The following is a 21,497-nucleotide window of genomic DNA, read 5'->3' as shown; positions in this document are numbered from 1 at the left end:
TGTTGTGCCACAATCCTCTACTGGATAGCAACAAAAGGATTTTCCTTTCATAATGTAACATCCTGTTTCCATAAAGCACCGTTAGGAGATGAGAGTGTGTGATTTTCTTTGCTCCTCTGTAGTAAATGAGGACACACACACACACACACACACACACACACATTCCACCATGCAGGGAGGTGTTAACATGTACTCTGGTTACTAGAGATGTTGATTATAGTTACTGGTAGGGCAAAGGGAGCTATTAAGTAATCCTCCCACACACACACGTGACTTTCTATAATTATTCTTCTCTTCTTCTAGAGGATTCCACAGCAACAACATCAGGTCAATACCTGAGAAAGCATTCGTAGGCAACCCTTCTCTTATCACAATGTAAGTGGCCATTGTACTCCTTTTCCTTCTTGCTGACATTTAACAGTTTTAAATGTGTTGCGTATTTAAATATAATGCAAATTAACGCTAATTTGCCTTGGTTTTGTCTCAGTCAGTGCAAAAATCTGTACAGAAGTGCTTTATTTCACCAGATTTTATTGATACAGTTCATCAGGTTTCAAGTAAACACTGAAATATGCTAAATATTCGTCTTTCACGATCTGAGGTGTCTGTTGGCTTGCAGTCTCCATCTTCAGCTGCCAAGACACACAGCTGGTCCTCTAAGTGTTTTTGATTACCCATATTTTGCAAGGAATAAACCTGATTTTAGAGCATCAATGGCAGGCCACTTAGTCATTCAGGAATTCAACCCCCGGATTCTAGAAAAAAAATAGCATATTATATACAAAAGGGGGGATCTTTGCAACCAATTTACCTCTAGTTTAAATTGCTGGATGTGAGCGTTTAATGGAAGGAATTTATGTTCTCTGTCTATTTGTGAACAAGCCCCAGTCTTGAGTCACATTTAGACTAAACTGGAATGTAATTCTAGAAAGGTGCATGTATTCTAGAATGGGAACTACAAGGACTTCATGTATTATAAAAAAATAAAACAGGGCTGGAGAGATGGCTCAGTGGTTAAGAGCATTGCCTGCTCTTCCAAAGGTCCTGAGTTCAATTCCCAGCAACCACATGGTGGCTCACAACCACCTGTAATGAGGTCTGGTGCCCTCTTCTGGCCTTCAGGTATACACAGAGACAGAATATTGAATACATAATAAATAAATATTTAAAAAAATAAAACAAATTTATAATCGCAAAGTACCAATAATTTTATTTCACACTTAATACAACATTAATAAAACTTTATTATGTGTCAACATTAAGAAAATGAAAATGTGTAATTACTAGGTTGGGGTTTTTTTTTAGGTAATAGATACCTGTCCAGGTAAGCTTAGAGAATTAAATTGACCTTAGTGATGGGTCTCAGATCTCTCATAGAGAGGGTGAGCAAAGGCAACCATTGAGTCTGGCCCTAAGGCGTTCCTCCTGTGCTAACTTAAAGAGAGACTTTCTGAAACCGTGTGGCAGTTTGTCGCAACTGAGCTAGAGCCCCAATTAGCCTGGACAGCTGGGGGTGGGGAGCAGCTAAAACTCGTACAAACAAAACCATTCATCACTTCTGAAATGTCCTGGCAATATTTTGGCAAACTAAAGGCTTTGAATTCTATTGCCGGATAAACATTAGTCCTCATTAGAGCGCATTTACATATTAAAAGATTAGTGAATTGCCTTGGCTTTGAGACTCTTGCAGCCCTCGGACTGGTTCTTAATCGCTCTTTTGGCATGTTAATGCACTTGAGTGACAGCCCGTGCGGTCTTTGGAGACCTCTCCTCTTTGCACGGTGCCGCCAACTTTCTCTTCACCCTCCTGCTTTCCCCACGCACGGGTTTCCGGGTTCCGTCTCTCATCACCACCAGCCTTTCCAACACAGTAATCTCTACGTACGTTTTGCTCCAAGCCCCATTAGCTGATGACCCAACCCTCATTTCTACCTCTGCAATCTCCAACCCCGTACCCTCTTTTGATCCCCACTTCCCCAGCTCCTCTGTTAGCCATTACTTCTCTTCTGTTAGCCATTAGTCATTTACTAGTGCAGATGAGGCAGGTCTCCCTGTCTCTCCATGGTGACAGGGATGGAAGCAGACATCAATTTGGGTTGAATACAAGCTCCTTACCTGACTTTCACAGTCTTCCACAGCCAACTTCCTATTTCCCAAAAACTCTTTGCAACAATGCCATAACCCAGCTACCTAAGCTGTGTTTGTAAAGCACAAAGATTCCATCCCTGCACTACAATGATTGGAATCCTTTCATATGTATTTCTAACGACACTTCATAGTTTTTTTTTTACCCTTCCCCCCAATAAATGAGAGGACTGCCCCCAGAGAACCCCAGAGTCTTGTGTTTGCAGTTGGGATATTTCTCCCTTCACATGCAAGCACATACATTCATCCCTGCCCAGTGTATGTATCTTTGCACATGTGTTTGAATGTCATCATGTGCCGATAAGTATATGATAGAGTCAAGGAAGGCGTGCCGTGAGGAAAGCTCCGTTTTAAGCCATGTATTTCTGTTGTCACTTTTTAAATTCTTTCACCGGGGGGCTGGAGAGATGGCTCAGTGGTTAAGAGCATTGCCTGCTCTTCCAAAGGTCCTGAGTTCAATTCCCAGCAACCACATGATGGCTCACAACCATCTGTGATGAGGTCTGGTGCCCTCCTCTGGCCTGCAGACATACACACAGACAGAATATTGTATACATAATAAATAAATATTAAAAATAAATAAATTCTTTCACCGATTCTTTCAAAAAAAAATCCATGCACATATGTAATGTATTTTGATCATGTTCAACCAAGATTTCCCCCACCCCCATTGCAGTTCTTTTAATGATTGTCTAATCCTAAGGGGAAAGAGGGGATAGGATCCCAAAGCATGGAGGTGTGCTAGGTCACCAACTATGTGAGATATTGCGCTGCATTAGCATTTACGGTTGTAGCCCAAGCCCTACAGCCAAACTCATTATTGTCTTAGCTTAAATGGAGGATCTGGGTGATAACAAGCTTTCCTGGGTATCTGAGCCTCCATTTTCTCACCTGAGCACGAAGAAAATAGTACCTCCACCCTAGATCCGAGTTGTGCAGGTCAGTTGCTTTGTCAAATAGAAGGCCATGTGCTGCCTCTTGCCTTATGCCCACCAGATTCTAAGCTCCTCTAGGCGGGAATACTTTGCCATTCCGTTCCTCTTTAACCTCAAGCATTTAGAATCATTTCCAGTGGCAGCTTCTCTAACGAGCAAATCTTTAAATTTCTGCAATATCTACTTCGCAGTTTTTTTAGCATAGTAGACACTGGTTAAGGATTTATTGTATTTACCTGAACTATCCCAATGCCTCAGCTAAGAAATATGCGTTGGGCTTCATTAATAAAGCAGTTCAAATACATTCTGATTGCATTAGAAGGTTTATAATACAAAATATTCTTTCAGTTTTAATAATGCCTCACATTTTAGAGCCATGATGAATTCAAGAAATTTCTTACATTAGATAAACTCCAGAGTATATCACTTCTTCTCAACAATGTGAAAAGTCCTTTGTAGATGTTATGGTTATTATATTCAACCAGCAGATAGAACCTTCCATAAACATAGATAGGTAGATAGATAGATAGATAGATAGATAGATAGATAGATAGATGATAGATAGATAGATAGATAGATAGATAGATAGATAGATAGATAGATGATAGATAAATGGATGGGTGGATGGACGGACGGACGGACGGACAGACAGACGGACAGATGGATGGACAGACAGATAGATGACTGAATTGCAACTTGAGTTATGCCTTGTTACTGAGTGAGTATTCAGTGATGCAGGCAAACAAAATCTGTAAGTACAGTTAGTCAGTTCATGTGCTTTCCTACTTAGTAACTATCATTCATACCAGCTCTGATGTCCAAACTTTAATTTTTTTTCTTTTTGATTAATCTTGTAGGTTAGCATACACAGGATGGGTTTTGCCACGGCATCTTCACACATTGTCGTTCTGTTTTATTCTCAATCCTCCTCTACCCCCCCCCAAGTCTCTTCCCTTTAAATTGTATGGATCCCTTACCCCAGATCTCCTAAAGCTAGTTAATGAGATGGTCCAGAGGGTTCAGGCTAACAACTTGAGTTTGATGTTGGGAATTCACACCCACAGCTTATCCTCTAACCCCCACGTAAGAACGCACTTCCAGGGGTTGTCCTCCTACCCCCACACAGACACCATAGCATGCACATCAAATAAGCAAAGAAACCAGTAAATATATCAACAATCTTAAAATGGGAGATGTTCACTTGAAACTGAGAGGGATGTTAAGTAATTAGTAAAAGCAATGGATGCACTTAGAATATTTGTTGAAACATATTCTCTTGGCCATCAGCTTTATTATAACACATTGGTGTTTGGATTTTTCAGACATTTCTATGACAATCCCATCCAATTTGTTGGAATATCTGCTTTTCAACATTTACCTGAACTAAGAACACTGTAAGTGTCTACTTCTCTTAAATGTCGCCACCACCCAACCTGTAGTATTGCTGCAAAGACCAAATGAATGGTAGAACTTAAGATACTTTGGGGAAAAAATGATAGTCAAAATAATCCCTTTCTAGAACCGTCTCCAAATAACACTCATGTATTTCTCCTAGGACTCTGAATGGAGCCTCGCAAATTACTGAATTTCCTGACTTAACCGGAACTGGCAACCTGGAGAGTCTGTAAGTATCTGAGCAGACCCTAACTTCGCCCGGAACACGCATTCACTTTGGGACTGATCAACCTCAACATCCGTGAATCAAAACATGTCACTGCATGATGTGGGAACGAAAGAATTGTGTCTGGCTTGTGTTTTAACAGGACTTTAACTGGAGCAAAGATCTCATCTCTTCCTCAGACCGTCTGTGATCAGTTACCGAATCTCCAAGTGCTGTGCGTATCAGTAAGACAATAATGTTGTATAAACAGGCAACTTTCATTTAGGGGGAAAATGGCAGACAGTATCTCAACAGTCTTTGGAAATGGGAGTTCTTTGCTTGCAGGTCTCCAGGAGGTCATAGCTCCTCCTTTGCCTCCTTTGGGCCAGGCTCTCAGCCATAACCCTGGTACTGTGATAGCGTATCTTTGTTTTCCAATGCTAACAGCTGCCTGTTAGTGTTGTAGCTGGCTTGCATTTCCCTTCAGAAAATGAATGTAAACACGCCAAAAGAAAAAAAAACTGCATTTCCTCTTCTAAAGGGTTTTGTAGGGTAGAACAAGATAGCATAATGGATCAACAGCCCAATATTAATGTAAACCCTGTCTCGAAAAACCAAAAAAAAATAAAAAAATAAAAAAAAAATAAAAAAATAAAATTATCAAACAGGCACTGACCCTGATAGGAAGACTAAACATTCTTTGGTGCAGCTATGGATAGTGTGTTCTAATGTTCCATCCGGTAGTCAATCAGCTTGAATGCTGTTTCTGTTGACTCAGATCTCATCTTGCTTCTGCCTTTCCCATGTTTCATAAAAATTAGTTTATAGAGATCTGAATAGCCTTGTGTTAGCATTCTGCTTTCGTGTTTCTGGTTACTCCACTCAACCCTCTAGTACTCTTTAGCATCGTTGGGACTGTTATTAAAAAGAGCCTCACTCCCTTATAAAACTGTTCTCCTCTTGTGGAATGGACACCCGTCACAGTCAGCTGCCTGCCGTTTCAGCATAGGCTCCTCTTAGCAGCAGAACCAGCATACAATGCCGATGCTGTGTAGTATGGGATTCTCTGCTGAATGACTCATCGTCCCCAGGCTACCCTGTCCTGGAAGATGCCCAGCGCCATGGTGTGCACACAGAAGGTTCTGTCACTCGCACATGTCTGAAGGAGGGCACACAAAACAAGCCTCGTCCTTATACCCACGTTTCCCTATAAAGTGTAGCTACAGACAAAGGAATTGGGAATCAAGGACATTTTATTTATTAAAGTCTCACTGCAAGAAAGCATCACAATTTTTTGTTTACTTTTATCTTTTATGAGCATATTCACATGAATAAGTGTTGGCAGACTAATGTCCTAGCACATGTATGATGGGGTCAGATGACAGCCTCAGGTATTGGTCCTCACCAAGAGCAGCAGGTACTCTTAACCCCTGAATCATCTCTCCAGGCCTATATTTCCATTTTTTAATGAAACTCGTAGAGGGTACACGAAAACATCTATTGTCTTCTGCTTACTGATTTTCATGGCTAACATGGATCAATACCGTGAGAGGGATTTCACATACTGTAGGGGGTCGGTAGGGGAGCCAGGGTTTAAATCAGGTCCATCTTTTCTGGGCTACATAGGGAACGGACAGTAAACAGCCAGGTCCAGAACTTCGTAGATGAATAAAAGCCGCTTGGAAAAACAGTTAGGAGCAAAGGCTCCAGAGCATGGTTTCCTGGTTCAACTCCAAGTTCCCAAGAAAGTAGTACATTATCTCCAGCTAGTTTTTTTTTCCTTTTGGGGTTCAGTTTCCCCGTCTATAAAACGAGTGAGCCACTTCCTTTGGACAGTAATCCTAAGGATTAAATGACTACATATCAAGCCCTTAGAACAGAGTTTAGGATGTGGTAGGTGCTTGCTTGGTCAGTATTAACTTTTCCATACTTTTCTCATTACTCTTTCTGAAAACTTTTGTTTCTTTGGGGGGTGTGGTGGTTGCAGGTGTACATGCGTGTACACACACACGAACATGCATAGAGATGCCAGAGGTCAACACCAGGTGCTCCCCCTCAGTCACTCCCCATCTTATATTTTTAAATTATTTATATTTATGTATGTGTGTAGGCTTGTGTGCACACACATGTGTGCCACCGAGTATGTATATATGAAGATGAAGGGACAACTTATGACAGGCAAGTCTCTCTAATGTGCATTCAGAGGACAACTACCTTTCCCCGCTGAGACACCTAGCCAACCCTTCCATCTTACTTTATTGAGACAAGGTCTCCTCACTAAACGAGACTCATTGGCTAGCAAAGCCCAGGAATTCTCCTGCTTTGCTTCTGTGTCACGATCACGTTAATGAACCATCTTTCTAGCCCCCAGATAAAACTTTTAAGCCAGCCATGGTAGCACATGCCTATAGCCCCAGTGTTAAGGAAAGACATTTAAAAAGACCACCAGTTGGAGGCGAATTGGGGCTGCAGAGAAGTTCCAAAGCAATCCTATGTAATAAGTTTGTCTCAAGCAAGTAAACAAGCAGAAAAGACACTATTCCTTCTTGTTGGGACTTGAATTGTGTGTGCATACATAAATGAATTAATTATAGTATCGTGCCATTTTCAATGATCCACCTATAATATTTATTTGTTCTTCATGACATTTTTGAAAAATAGATAAGGCAGGTAACTTCTAAGAAGAAAACCAAAAAGAAAAAGAAAATCAGTCAGTGCTCAGGCCACCATATTAACCAAGAGAAACTCATTAAGTTTGGTACTAGAACCCAGGACCTTGATCTCTACTGTGGGGTCTTTTGGAAGCATTGTTGTGAGAGCTACCATCCTGGGGTTTGTTCCATTAGCATATGAGATTTCATTGTGAATGTTTATTGCCACTACCTTACGTCACAGAAATAGCCTAGTCCACTATTTAGGCTAAATGTGTGGTCTCCACTTCCTAGCTGTAGGTCATTCCTTTCTGTATGAGGACACCCACAGTGTCACTGGTATAAGGTTGTCACAGGATAAAGTTTAAGTAAAGCTATAAACACGGGGCCGGGCGGTGGTGGCGCACGCCCTTAATCCCAGCACTCGGGAGGCAGAGGCAGGCGGATCTCTGTGAGTTCGAGACCAGCCTGGTCTACAAGAGCTAGTTCCAGGACAGGCTCCAAAGCTACAGGGAAACCCTGTCTCGAAAAACCAAAAAAAAAAAAAAGCTATAAACACAGTACCTCTGCACATGAAATGCTTGGTCCAGAGCCACCCTGAAATCGTTCAGTAAAAGTTGGATGAAATGTAATACTATGTTCTTGTGTAGAAGGTTTTATATACTCCGTACTCAAATGTATGTGAGAATGAGAAGCAGCTGGGGGATGCTGATAGTTCAGCCTGTAATCCCAGTGCCTAGGGAGGCTGAGGAAGGAAGAACCCAAGTTCAACGCCTGCCTGGGATGCACAATATAAACCTAAGAAATAACAAGTGCTGGGCGGTGGTGGCGCACACCTTTAATCCCAGCACCCAGGAAGCAGAGGCAGGCGGATTTTTGTGAGCTCAAAACCAGCCTGGTCTACAAGAGCTAGTTCCAGGATAGGCTCCAAAGCTTCAGAGAAACCCTGTCTTAAATTTAAAAAAAAAAAAAAAATTGACAGGCTCCCTGAGCAGCCTGGAGCAATGAATGGATCAAAGCATTATCATCTTTGATAATAATATATATGTCCGTTTTCATATAGTCACTACTTTTCAAAACTACATGGCATATTGTTAAACAGGCATATTTTGCATAAAGGTACAGGTTTTTCCATTGTTCACTTTAGTGAGTTTATTTCTTGTTTGTTTAGTGGAAAGGGTGTTTAGTCCTGGCACTCAGAGACAGCTTCATTTGAATCATTTATATGTCATAATGGAACACTTCCTATCTAAAACCCATTCATTCAAGAAATGAAGGATAAATTGGTCAATTATAAGGATAGAATAATTGAAAAGCCTCTTAGGAAATACTACCGGTTTTTTTCCCAGTTGTTTTGATGGTTTTAAGAATTAGAATCAAGCATGAAAATGGTTAGTTGATTAGTTGATAACTTTTAAAACATGAGACAAGATTTTTTTTACCTTTCTGTTACTCTATCTACCAGTTTTCTTTCTTTCTTTTTTTAAAAACTTTCTGCAAATTACCATGGCTTGTTTTAGATTAGTTATATTATAGTATAAATATGTCCAGATGTTTTTGTTATTCTGTAATTTGTTGAGTTTTGGCTGAAACCTCTCTTAGATTTCCCCCCTCGTGGTGATTGATTTCAAAGTTAGTGCTATGTTTTGAATGGTTTGGTTTGGTTTTTAAGTTGATTAGGAAAGAACCAGCAATGACTTGTGTTAGGCGTAGAGAAATAGCAGCTTCCAGAGACGGGGTACAGTTATTTAATTTAATCTGTACTCATTTCAGTAAAATAGGAGCTGGAACACTGCAGCTCGTCACTAACAAAATAAATAAATTCATTAAGTAAATTATTTAAATCAATTAAAGAAGTAGACCAGTTACATTTCAGTGAATATTTGAACCTTTTGCCTAATCCAATAATGCTTGTGTCTACCTGCCGCATGTCAGGGCTGTGGAGTTGTCCAGAGTCTACCTTTGAGGGGCATATCATCCTGAGGGGAAAGGAGAGGAAGATGTGTTTCCTTAAGATTGGTGCGTAACAGATTTTTCTCTTTCTCGCCTTTTCAGAGATTTGTCTTACAACCTGCTTGAAGACTTACCCAGTTTGTCCGGCTGCCAAAAACTTCAGAAAATGTACGTCTTTGAAAGTCTCTAAGTCACCCAACAAAATCAAAAGCCCAAACTCGCATTTTTCAGGGTCCTGGGTTACTCGCTGGCAACACGTTGGCATTTCTCCTTCTTACGCGCACACACAGTGTGAGGGGTGGAGAGTACCCAGAAAGGTGGGAAATAGTGCTTTGCTCATCCAAGGATGAACAAAGGGGTCGCTAGACATCTGCTCTTCTCCTTTGTTTTTCCCAGCTCAAGTGTAATGGGGAAATGGGTGAGTTTGAGCCCATGTTTCCTCTTTCGTGCAGACAAGGTCTCACGTAGCCCAGGCTGGCCTGATGGCCTCCAGTGCCTTTCTATCTCTGCCTCCCAAGGACTGGGGTTACAGGTGTGTGCCATACGGGTTAAATTCTCTTCCTTTACACACACCACAAAACTCATCCTTCCAATGAGCGGTGCTACTTTTGAATACGGCAGGACTTGGGTTTGTTTCATGATGACAGGTTTGTCACTTGAGGTGCCGTGGACACTTCTTATGCCCTTTGGAATCCCTCTTTTAAAACTACTTCCTCCACAAAACATTAGCCACATTGCTTTGTGGCCACACTTTGCTTATCAACCACCCTTCATTTCACACTTAGTTTTTCTCTCACTGCCTTTGGTTGATGAAGGAAGAAAACATACATCCCTTTCCTAACATGTAAAGTTTTGAGGGGCTGGAGAGATGACTCTGCAGGTAAGAGCACCTAGTACTCTTTCAGGGAAGCAGAGTTTGGTCTCCAGCACCCACATTGGGCAGCTCTCAACCACTTGCAATACCGGCCCGAGGAGTCAGCAACACTCAGATGCACATACCCATACACAGATACATAATTAAAAATAAATTTGACACTTCTCAAGACCTTTAGTGAACACAACAAGGGCTCCGGGAGAGAAAGTGTCCTCAAAAGTTTCTTTGTATTGTTGGTTTGGGGTTTTGTTTGGGGTGTGTGTGTGTGTGTGTGTGTGTGTGTGTGTAAGAGAGAGACAGAGAGAGACAGAGACAGAGAGACAGAGAGAATGTAAAATATTGCAGTGTTATTTAGTAAACAAAAAAAATGATGTTGTGTTTGAGAGCTAGACACACTTCCTCCGCTCCTTTGATTAAGGGCACGCAATCCTAGGGTAAAAAGTTCTCTGAAGTTTATTGGAAGCATTAACGCTGATGTCAGTCTTTGGAACGCTCTCTTTTCAGTGACCTGCGACATAACGAAATATATGAAGTTAAAGGTGGCACTTTTGAGCAGCTATTTAACCTTCGATCTCTGTGAGTACCCCCTCCCATACCCCACAGCGCTGAAGATTTCTCTCTGTTGAACCTCCATGATTTTTATTTCACTGGGTGCTCTTACTGTTGGGCCACTGTAGGTTTGTTTTCTATTTTTAAATAGTAAAAGGATTTTGCTTCTCATAATTTCCAGAAAAATAGTTAGAAGTAGTAAAGTTGTGTCCAGCCATAGTGTGAACATCTTTAATCAAAGTATGTGTAAGATGGGCAAGTAGATCTTTGTAAGTTTGAGACTAGTCTGGTCTGCAACCAGTTCCAGACTAGCCAGGGCTATGTAATAAGACCCTCTCAGAATATAAGTTTAAAACAATTAAAAGTCAAAGTAATAAATTTGTGATTATGCTCTCAACCAGTCCTCTACAATGTACTCTTGATGCAAAAGAAAAGAGGCTAACCTGCTCAAAGACTGGGTAATGCCCCTGTCTGCAGCCTGAGAGTTACACACACACACACACACACACACACACACGTTATCCCAGTGTGGAGGATAGGGCAGGTGGAGCCTGGGGCTCGCTCATCAGCAAACTTAGCCTAGTGAAATAAGGCCAATTAGAGACCCTGTCTCAAAAAATGTGGTGGACAGCGTTTGTGGAAAGATACCTGAGATCCTGCTCTGACCTCCACGTTCGTGTAAAAGGAGGAAGATTCCCTTTCAAAAACCTTTCCAACGAGAACGTAACTGTTCTATGAATTCAGTTCACTTGAATAGCTCAGGGCACATGTTGTACACTTATCTGAACCTGGGAAACATCGACTCGTATCAGTTTCAATTTTCTCAGATGCCCACTTCTTACTTACCTTAATGTCTTAGGCATTTTAAAAAAAAAATAAGATGTCAGGGCTGGAGAGATGGCTCAGCGGTTAAGAGCACTGGCTGCTCTTCTCAAGGACCCGGTTCAATTCCCAGCACCCACGTGGCAGCTCACAACTGTCTGAAAATCCAGTTCCAGGGGATCTGACACCTTCACACCAATGCACATAAAATAAAGTTAAATAAACCATAAAGAATTTTTAAAAAACATCAGTAGAAGAATCCTTTCAAACATTTACAAGGCTCTTGCTTTGGTCCCCAGTAGCAAGGAAGGAAGAAAGGGAGAGAGGAAGTGGCAGGGGGAGTCTTAAATTCATTGTTCATTTTTAAAAATGAACTTGTCTCAGATAATTCATCAGTTCTTGTCTCTGGTGAATTATCTGGAGAAGTTCCTGCTAGTGATTTTATTCCTTCTAAATTATTTTCACTTTGTCAGTTATGTATGGCAGTAGATTTCATTCTCTATAAAATATTTTCCCCTGCTTTTTTCTAACGTTTTCTCCTATTTTACTTAGATCCCAGTCAGCTGTTTACTTGTTGCCGTCTTATACTGGGAATTTTCTTGAAATCACCTCTGTCTATTCCAGGATTTGCCATATATAATAGGTGACATGCACAGATTGTCGGTTGAGTTGCACTGTGTGTCCGGGATCATTTCATAATTCACAATACTCTTTCCAGTCAGAGGAACAGACTCTGATGTCTGCCTCTTCCTGGTCCTCCATCTTCATTCGTTTTAGAAAATCCATAATAAATTTTTACATCCGTGATAAAGTCAACCTTGTTAGCAAGAAGAAAATGGAAACTAAAATATCTACCTGATTACTTCAAATAGGATCGATTGAAAGCTCTATCTTTTGTCGTTTTATGCCCACTACATCTTTATCTGAAGGAGAATTTGATGAGCTATCTATTCCTCATTGGAATAGAATGGTAATTAAATTTGTGTAGAGACTGGATACATACAATAAGATGTCATGTGTTCTTTTAAACATAATCTTCTCTTTTTTTAAAAAAAAAAACAGGAACTTGGCTTGGAATAAAATTGCCGTTATCCACCCCAGCGCATTCTCTACATTGCCGTCTCTAATAAAGCTGTGAGTACTGCATTTCTCGTCTACGCGATGTCTTTCAGTGATCAGTGACCGTCTATCTGTTAGTGAAGATGTCGGTTTTTTGAAGTCACTCCCAATGCACACGCAGCCAGCGCTGTGTTCTCCACTGCTAGACTTACGCCCTGGCCAGGGAAGATGCCTATCTTCTCCAGGGCCGTGTGAGCCCTTATGTGGATGACTGGAGACCCGAGTTATAGCCGGGGCTGCTTGTTCAAATGGAATTGTTCGTTTCTGCCGAGAAATCAGACAGAATGGAATAAGTTGACAAAGCATTTATTCTGACAGAAGAGGGGAGAAGGAAGGAAACCCCTAAACTTTTCACTGGTCATTCCTATCACTTTTCAAATAAATGCATTTTCCCCCTTGATTTTAGTTGTTCCCACTGGGCAAAATGAGGCAAAATATAGAACAATTTTTTTTTTCAGGACAAGATTTCTTTGTGTAGCCCTGGCTGTACTAGAACTCACCCCATAAACCAGGTTAGCCTCAAACACACAGAGATCTGTCTGCCTCTGCCTCACAAGTGCTAGGATTAAAGGTGTGAGCCACCACTGCCCAGCCGAATACAGAACAATTTTAATGCCTTTAAAATGTGTCATCTTGGGGCTGGAGAAATGGCTCAGGGGTTAAGAGCACTGACTGCTCTTCCAGAGGATCTGGGTTCAATTCCCAGCACCCACATGGCAGCTCACAACTGCCATGAAAATCCAGTTCCAGAGGATCTGACACCTTCACACCAGTGCACACAAAATAAAGATAAATAAATCATAAAAAATTTAAAATAAAATGTGTCATCTTCCAGCTGTGATTATAAATAGAAAAGCCATCCGAAGCTGAAATCCAAACGGCGAGTTTTACCATTAAGAGTAAGAACTCTGCTCAGAAGTTTTTGTTGAGAAGTTTCAGTTTAAGCATCCTTAGACTGCTTTTGTAAACAGAGACATTTTATGCTAATGTAGGCACTAAAAGCCGATTGTTTGATGTTTTCCAGGGACCTCTCCTCCAACCTCCTGACGTCTTTCCCTGTAACTGGGTTACATGGTTTAACTCACTTAAAATTAACAGGAAATCGTGCCTTACAGAGCCTGATACCATCTGCAAACTTCCCAGAGCTCAAGTGAGTTTGTCATTGAAACTAATGAGATACATTTGTGGTCATGCAGAATAATAGACATGTTATAGTGGTTGCTAAATTTATGAGGTCATGAGACCCTTTTGAATTGCATTTCATGCCCTGCGTCCCCACCCCTGGAACACTGTTAGGACAAGCCGGAAGTGGGAGCCTGTCTTCCTGCGCCCATTTCCTTTCAGAGATGCCTCCTGGAATCAGAGTTCATGGAAAGAACTTGAAAAGCATTGATCCACAGGATATACACTAGGCCGTGTAATTAAATAACCTTGTAACATTATTGCACTCCTGTTTACAATTTTTAATTCATCTAGCATGCATATGTTGCAATAAAATGTACTGAATTAATGCCCATTTGAGGAAACCTGCTATATGCTTACTAGCAATAAAGGAGTGCTTTAAAGATTCTGTGTATACATATATATGTCTTAAGCCACAATACTGTCTGCATGGTTTTAAAGCCAAAAAAGTAATAAAGCCCCAAAAGATAGTATGAAAGAGAGAAAAGTACATTTCAAAATGCCACCTTACATAGCATCTTCGTGTTGTTTGTTTCTAGACTATGTTTCACATCACCTAAGTTATTAGAATCTATATATGCATAAAAATTTACGATATATTTTGGTTACTTGACATAACGTTGCCTTCATTTCCCTCCCATTCATTTTAAAACCATTTCATTATGGAAATTTTCCATCATTTAAATCACATCACTCAACTTCCACAATTATAAACATCTCATGACGGTAAATTTTAATGACTGCGGTAACAAGTATCACTGGAATGAACACCTTTATTCAAATAGCACATATTTTGGATTATTTATTTAGGCTAAACTCCAAAAGGAGAATCACCGCATGAAAAGATAAACATTATATTTCATGACCCATCTTTTTTAAGTAGATGGTTGTTTTTTTTCTTGTTTTGCCTCCTTTCTTTAAAGGATTATTGAAATGCCTTACGCTTACCAGTGTTGTGCGTTTGGAGCGTGTGAGAATGTCTATAAAGGTTCTAATCAGTGGAGTAAAGGTGGTAACAGCAGTGTGGATGACCTTCCTAAGAAAGATGCTGGGCTGTTGCAAGTTCCAGGTAAGAGCTGCGGTGGTAAGGGAATTGCAAGCAGAAAGGTCTCGAAGTTATTAAACAGACCATCGAAAGTTCAGGAGTCTCCGTGTGAGCGCCCAGCAAATGCAGAGTTCGTGCTACTTTGTAAAGACTCAAAAAGACAGAAAGACTTGCCGTCTATTCTGTGGACGAATTCCTGGCCTTTTTATTTATAAGTAGATCTTCCTTAGCATACACAGCCCTCAAAGGTGATTACTATATCAGTATTTCCATACTTTTTTTTAGAGGATCTTATCCTTTTTCAAATATCCTTCTGCACTTCTTTCTCTAAAAGAGAAAAAATCCACGCTTATTTTCCTGACCTGGAGAGAGTAGGGGGCGGGGTGGGGTGGGTAGACAGACATTTTTAATTCCTCCATATTCGAACAGAAGGACCTAAGAATTCAGCTTCTCAACCAACTAATTCTAATTCGTGTTCTCCTAGTCCCCCACAGGGGTATCTGTCAGGAGGGTGAGGTGAGATCATGTCTGTAAAGCTTCGGCTTTCCTCGCAGGAAGACGTTACTTAAACAGAAAGCAATCTCTCTCCTCCACACCTGTGGGGATGAAGCGGCGCCTTGGGCAGCACCCCCTCCGTTCCCTGCCAACCTTGCGAGTTTGCACAAGGTCTAACAGAATAGCTTCTCGTTCTTAGGGCCTTAGTGATTTGTTGATTCCAACGTGTAATCCAACCTGTCTGCAAGTTCCCTTAACTTTTCCCCTTGCCTATCAGTTGAGGAGCTATAGCCTTGTTTGTTGGTTTGCTTTAGATCACCCAGCATGCATCTTGCTCTTCTTCTTCTTTTAGTTTTGGCTCTTCCTGACCCATCAACTCTAATCTCTCCTATGCTTCTTCATTAAAAATTAAACATTTAAAAATATAGAGTCCATTATGTTCCAGACACTACATCAGCCCCTGGGACTACATAATAGCGCTAATGTCCTTCGTGGAATTTGTTTTCAAGATCAGTGATTCTCAACCATGAGCCGTGTATTGGAATAACAGCAAAGGGTTTGAAAACATAGTGATGTTTTCAAACTGGGGGGGGGGGGGGGTTGCTGAGTGAGTAAAGGGTTCGGTGCACAAGTATGAGGATCTGAGTTCATATTCTCCAACGCCCACATTTTCAAGAGTGGGACGTGTCAGCAAGCACATGTAATCTTAATACTGTGAGGTGCAGGAAGCAATGAGAGCTTAACAATCAGCCAGCCCAGCCGAATGGGTGAGCGCCAGTCAGTGAGAGACCATGTCTCAGAAGGTAACAAAAGGAAGGTATTGAGCATCGCAACACCTACCAACAACATCCATATGTGTCCCTTTGAGTGATTACATGCTCACGCATGCACACACACACACACACACTCATGCCCAAGTCGCACACAAAACCAAGAAAATGTGCATCTTTAGGAAAAGCGTTTAAATCATAAAACTTTTTTAAAAGATAGTTTTCTAAACCAAGCATCTCATTATTACTTTGTCTCTTGTTATACAGAATTCCCCCAAAGAACACAGAAACTGGTTTTCCATCTTGTGGTCAGAGGAAGCAGCCTGGGACGTTTGTACTGTAGTTATATTAGTGTTAGAGATCTGCTCTCTCTTCTCTTCTGCCTTAAAGGAAGTTTCTGAGGGTGCTGGAGAGCGAACCTCCATCCTCGAGCATGCAAAGAAAACATTCTACCTCTGAGCAACATCCCCAATCCTTAGAAAACTGGATAAAATGTGGTTCCTATCCTGGATTTAGGTCTGGAAAACTTAGAACCATCACAGACTCCAGGGAACAGCGGACTCGGGGGACTTGGGTCTTTTACCCTGAGTATGGGTCCATTGTTCCTCACCCTCAGTTGTGCAGGAATACTGCCAGAGTAGGTGGAATAGAATGTCAACAAGGGACTTTCTAAGGGACCTCCAGCAAAGTCTTGCTCTCATTTCTCTGTGTGACAGTTCGTGCCTTGCGGGCAACCGAAGTCTCTCCTCATGAGAGAACCGAAGTCTCTCCTCATGAGAGAGAGAACCGAAGTCTCTCCTCATGAGAGAGAGAACCGAAGTCTCTCCTCATGAGAGAACCGAAGTCTCTCCTCGTGAGAGAACCGAAGTCTCTCCTCGTGAGAGAACCGAAGTCTCTCCTCGTGAGAGAACCGAAGTCTCTCCTCGTGAGAGAACCGAAGTCTCTCCTCGTGAGAGAACCGAAGTCTCTCCTCGTGAGAGAACCGAAGTCTCTCCTCATGAGAGAACCGAAGTCTCTCCTCGTGAGAGAACTAACCACTCCAGGTCTTCTCATCCCTGCAGATGAGCGGGACCTTGAAGATTTCCTCCTTGACTTCGAAGAAGACCTGAAAGCTCTTCCTTCCGTGCAGTGTTCCCCTTCTCCAGGTGAGAGAGACATCAACACTGCATTGGTATCAAGGGCCACGTGGACTCTGAGGCTTTAGACAACTATGGCTACACTTCAGAAGCCAAATCTCTGCCACGGGGGGGGGGGGGGGGGGGGGGTTTACACTGTCCCTGACAACCGGAACTTCATTCACTAGAGTCACGTTCCATTCACAAGTAGAACTTTGTGGGGAACGTGATTCAGGTTAATACAAACTAAAGCGTTGGCGCATACTCAAAAGCATATATGATTTAGAAGGCAATATGGCTGTTTAACAAGGAATAGTACCCCATAGTCTTGCTTTATATAATCTATAAATTATTTCTTTAATAATTTAGATCTTTTCTCTAAATAATCATGGGTCTGGGAATTTAGCCCAACAATAAAAGGTTTATTTAACATGTTCAAGCCTCTGGCCTTGCCGGGTATGGTGGCACACACTTTTAGTCCCTACCGGTAGTACACTTGGGAGGCAGAGGCAGGTGGGTATCATTGAGTTCAAGGTCAGCCTAGTCAACACAGTTCCCAGGCAGCCAGGGCTATGGGCAGGCGGATCTCTGTGAGTTCGAGGCCAGCCTGGTCTACAAGAGCTAGTTCCAGGACAGGCTCTAAAAAATCTGCAGAGAAACCCTGTCTCGAAAAACCAAAAAAAAAAAAAAAAAAAAAAAAAATGATAAAAGCCGGGCAGTGGTGGCTCATGCCTTAAATCCCAGCACTCGAGAGGCAGAGGCAGGAGGATCTCTGTGAGTTCAAGGCCAACCTGGTCTACAAGAGCTAGTTCCAGGACAGGCTCCAAAGGTGCAGAGAAACCCTGTCTCAAAAAACAAAACCCCAGAACAAGCAAAAAAATGATAACAAATAGTAAGATGAGTTTTAAAAATATTGAATTCATTAAATTGTCCTATTCCTTTTTTTTTTTTTTAAAAAAAAAAAGGTGGATAATTTAGTGGGGGAAAGGCAATGAATGATGTTTTATTTCCAGTCAACAAGCATTCCTCCCCACACTGTGTCTCACATGAACTATTTCCCTAGGAGTCTCTTTCTTGGACTCTGCAGCCCTAGAAACTCTGAAGGTCTTAGCGAGACATCCAGGTGGTCTGGCTTTTCACATTGTCCATACTGCCTTGCCTTAGGACTGAAGTTTTCCATTTTTATTTCTCTATATCTCCTCTGGGAACACAAAAACCTCAGGCATCAATGGGTCAGTGCTGTGGAAACTCCGGGGGGGAGGGGTCCCCTCACACTAGTCTGAGAAATAGGAGCAAGCCATGTGGGCACCATAGTTATAGCGGCTGTTACTGACCTCCGTTTCTTGGCAAGTTTGCTCCGTCTGTCGGCCCAGTCTGATACATTCTCTCTCTTCCTCCCACACTCAGGTCCCTTCAAGCCCTGTGACCATCTGTTTGGGAGCTGGCTGATCAGAATCGGAGTGTGGACCATAGCAGTGCTGGCGCTTTCCTGTAATGCCTTGGTGACGTCAGCAGTGTTCAGAACCACTCTGTACATCTCCTCCATAAAACTGTTAATCGGGGTGATTGCGGTGGTGAACATGCTCATGGGGGTCTCCAGTGCTGTACTGGCTGTGGTGGATACGTTCACTTTTGGTAGTTTTGCCCAACACGGCGCGTGGTGGGAAGATGGAATTGGTTGCCAAATCGTTGGCTTCTTATCCATTTTTGCTTCAGAATCGTCCGTTTTCCTGCTCACTCTGGCAGCCCTGGAACGTGGTTTTTCTGTCAAATGTGCTTCAAAGTTTGAAATGAAAACACCCCTGTCTAGCCTAAAGGTGATCATTTTACTGTGTGTCCTGTTGGCCCTGACCATCGCCACCGTCCCCTTGCTGGGTGGCAGTACGTACAATGCCTCGCCGCTCTGCCTGCCCTTGCCGTTCGGGGAGCCCAGCACCACGGGCTACATGGTGGCTCTCGTCTTGCTCAACTCCCTCTGTTTCCTCATAATGACCATTGCCTATACCAAGCTCTACTGCAATTTGGAGAAAGGAGACCTGGAGAATCTCTGGGACTGTTCTATGGTAAAACACATTGCCCTGCTGCTCTTCACCGACTGTGTCCTTTACTGCCCCGTGGCTTTCTTATCCTTCTCCTCTTTGCTAAACCTCACATTTATCAGTCCGGAGGTAATTAAGTTTATCCTTCTAGTGATCATCCCGCTTCCTGCCTGCCTCAATCCCCTTCTCTACATCGTCTTCAACCCCCATTTTAAGGAGGATATGGGCAGCCTAGGAAAGCAAACCCATTTCTGGACGAGATCAAAGCACCCAAGTCTGCTGTCCATTAACTCCGACGACGTTGAAAAACGGTCATGTGACTCAACCCAAGCCTTGGTAGCCTTTACGCATGCCAGCATAGCCTATGACTTGCCTTCCGATTCTGGGTCGTCGCCAGCTTACCCAATGACGGAAAGCTGTCATCTTTCCTCAGTAGCCTTTGTCCCGTGCCTCTAGGTAATATGGGAGAGGATTGTTTTCCAGAGTGGCAAAGCTGCAAGAAGATTTATATCAGAACACTAGCTAAGAAGAGTTGAGCTGAAACCCGGCTTACAACACAAGTAGACGTCTATAAGTTAGTATGGAAAAGCTAATCACCTTAACTGATACTGGAGAGTGAGGTATAAGTCTAAACACTGCTTGTATAATTTGTTCAGCTATTCGTCACGTTACTTAGATGAGCCTAGATCTGAAAAGCAGACGAAATGCTCTTCAAAGAAACAAAGTCTCTAGTTGCCATTGCATTCTCTCCACACCCACCAGCATAAACCACTGGGGGTGGGGCCACTGGTAGTGGGGGGATTCGTGGAGTGATGTAATGGGTATGTTTAAATTGACAAATTCCTTAGGAGAAGGTTAACATTATAAGGCAATATATGGATTTTTTTTTAAATGGGCTACATTGTCCACAGGGTTTTATTTTAATGACCACGTGAAGATGTGTTTGTCCTTTGGTCAGAAAAGGTCCTTCCTAGACACCAGTCTCCTGGATGAATAATGTGAGACATTTTTAATTCATTCATACATCAATTTAAGATACTGGGTTTTATAAGTAAGCACACAGTGCATCTTCCCCTGATAAAACTGGTGACAAGTATTTTGAAAGGAAAATTAAATTTTTCCTAAAGCAGTTATGTATAGGTAGAAATTTGACTTATCTGATTCATTTTTAAATCTCCAGTATCCAAAGCTCAGAAAGTTCATTGCCCACAGTGGGCCTACCTAGTAAGCGATTGTGGGATTTGTCTTTGTTTCTGAGTGGGAGCATGCTTTGGGGAAGATGTTTTATCATTGCCTCAGATAGTTGTGCATTGTAAGACACTCAGAGGCAGGCAGGACATATGTCCATAAGGCCACTGAGTAGTAGCTCAGGCAACAGTGCCTCCTGACTCTTGGGACTCAACAGAAACTGGGCAAGGTATTTCTCTTTCTACTTAGTTTGGTTTAATCTGTCCTTTTTGGATCAACCATCGGATATAAAGAACATGACTCCTCTGTTTCTTCCATATTAACATGGGTGTTAGATGTTTTAATCCAAATTATTAAATTCGAAAAGTGGAAGGGTTTATTCTTAACTTCTGTGATCCTACATTTCGCTTCATTGCACCCAAACCAAAAGGCTGTTAGGTAGATTTATTTTTATATAAGCATGTTTTATTTTGATCAGATGTTTTAATGTGGAATTTTTAAAAAAATACATTTATGAGATGTTTTATGAGATGTGTACATATAGAATTGTATTTATTACTACAGCAAAGATGCAGTGACATTGAAGAACATGATAATAAACCATGTACAGTGACATATTCTTCCAAATATATTGTTTCTCTGCCCATTTCCTTTAAAGGCATTAATTGTATATAATATGTGTAAATACATATTGCTTGTAAATAGACTCAAAATTTGCTTTTCTACTGGGCAAAAAATAAATTTTTAATAAAATTTGCAACTTGCAAAACAAAAATATCTTCAAGTCTGTTGATTGATAGTACAGACACATGCAAGATCTCCTAATGTTTTCCATTTTAGTGTATATTTTTTATATATTTGTGCTCTAATTCTTTAGCTATATTGGACTCATCTTAAATAAATCTTTCTTGAGAATAAATCAAAAGGTTTTTTTTAGCTTCTAAATTATCTTCCCTGTAGCTGATAGGTCATGGCTTTGATGTAATTTATTGTCTTGGGTTTTACAGCCTACACT

The 21,497-nt window shown here is 41.6% G+C and overlaps 1 protein-coding gene across 3 annotated transcripts in view; it reads left to right on the top strand.

Annotated features, from left to right (window-relative positions):
* Lgr5 (leucine rich repeat containing G protein-coupled receptor 5) overlaps positions 1–21,204 on the top strand; it is a 148,788-nt gene extending 127,584 nt beyond the window's left edge. For 2 of the 3 annotated variants that reach the window (XM_038314711.1, XM_038314710.1), the window contains 11 exons: positions 304–375; positions 4,403–4,474; positions 4,636–4,704; positions 4,844–4,915; positions 9,387–9,452; positions 10,663–10,734; positions 12,592–12,663; positions 13,673–13,798; positions 14,754–14,899; positions 17,202–17,285; positions 18,663–21,204. In XM_038314711.1, coding sequence (XP_038170639.1) covers positions 304–375; positions 4,403–4,474; positions 4,636–4,704; positions 4,844–4,915; positions 9,387–9,452; positions 10,663–10,734; positions 12,592–12,663; positions 13,673–13,798; positions 14,754–14,899; positions 17,202–17,285; positions 18,663–19,750 — 1,939 coding nt within the window. In that variant the 3' untranslated portion in view covers positions 19,751–21,204. The remainder of the gene's footprint in view (positions 1–303; positions 376–4,402; positions 4,475–4,635; positions 4,705–4,843; positions 4,916–9,386; positions 9,453–10,662; positions 10,735–12,591; positions 12,664–13,672; positions 13,799–14,753; positions 14,900–17,201; positions 17,286–18,662) is intronic. The other variant, XM_038314712.1, reaches the window with a different exon arrangement.
* The last annotated feature ends 293 nt before the right edge of the window (positions 21,205–21,497 follow it).

Source organism: Arvicola amphibius, chromosome 17 (assembly GCF_903992535.2).
Source record: "Arvicola amphibius chromosome 17, mArvAmp1.2, whole genome shotgun sequence".
In the NCBI taxonomy this organism is placed as follows: Eukaryota; Metazoa; Chordata; class Mammalia; order Rodentia; family Cricetidae; genus Arvicola; species Arvicola amphibius.
The sequence above is the reverse complement of the archived record's forward strand: the minus strand, read 5'-3'. Positions and strand labels throughout refer to the sequence as shown.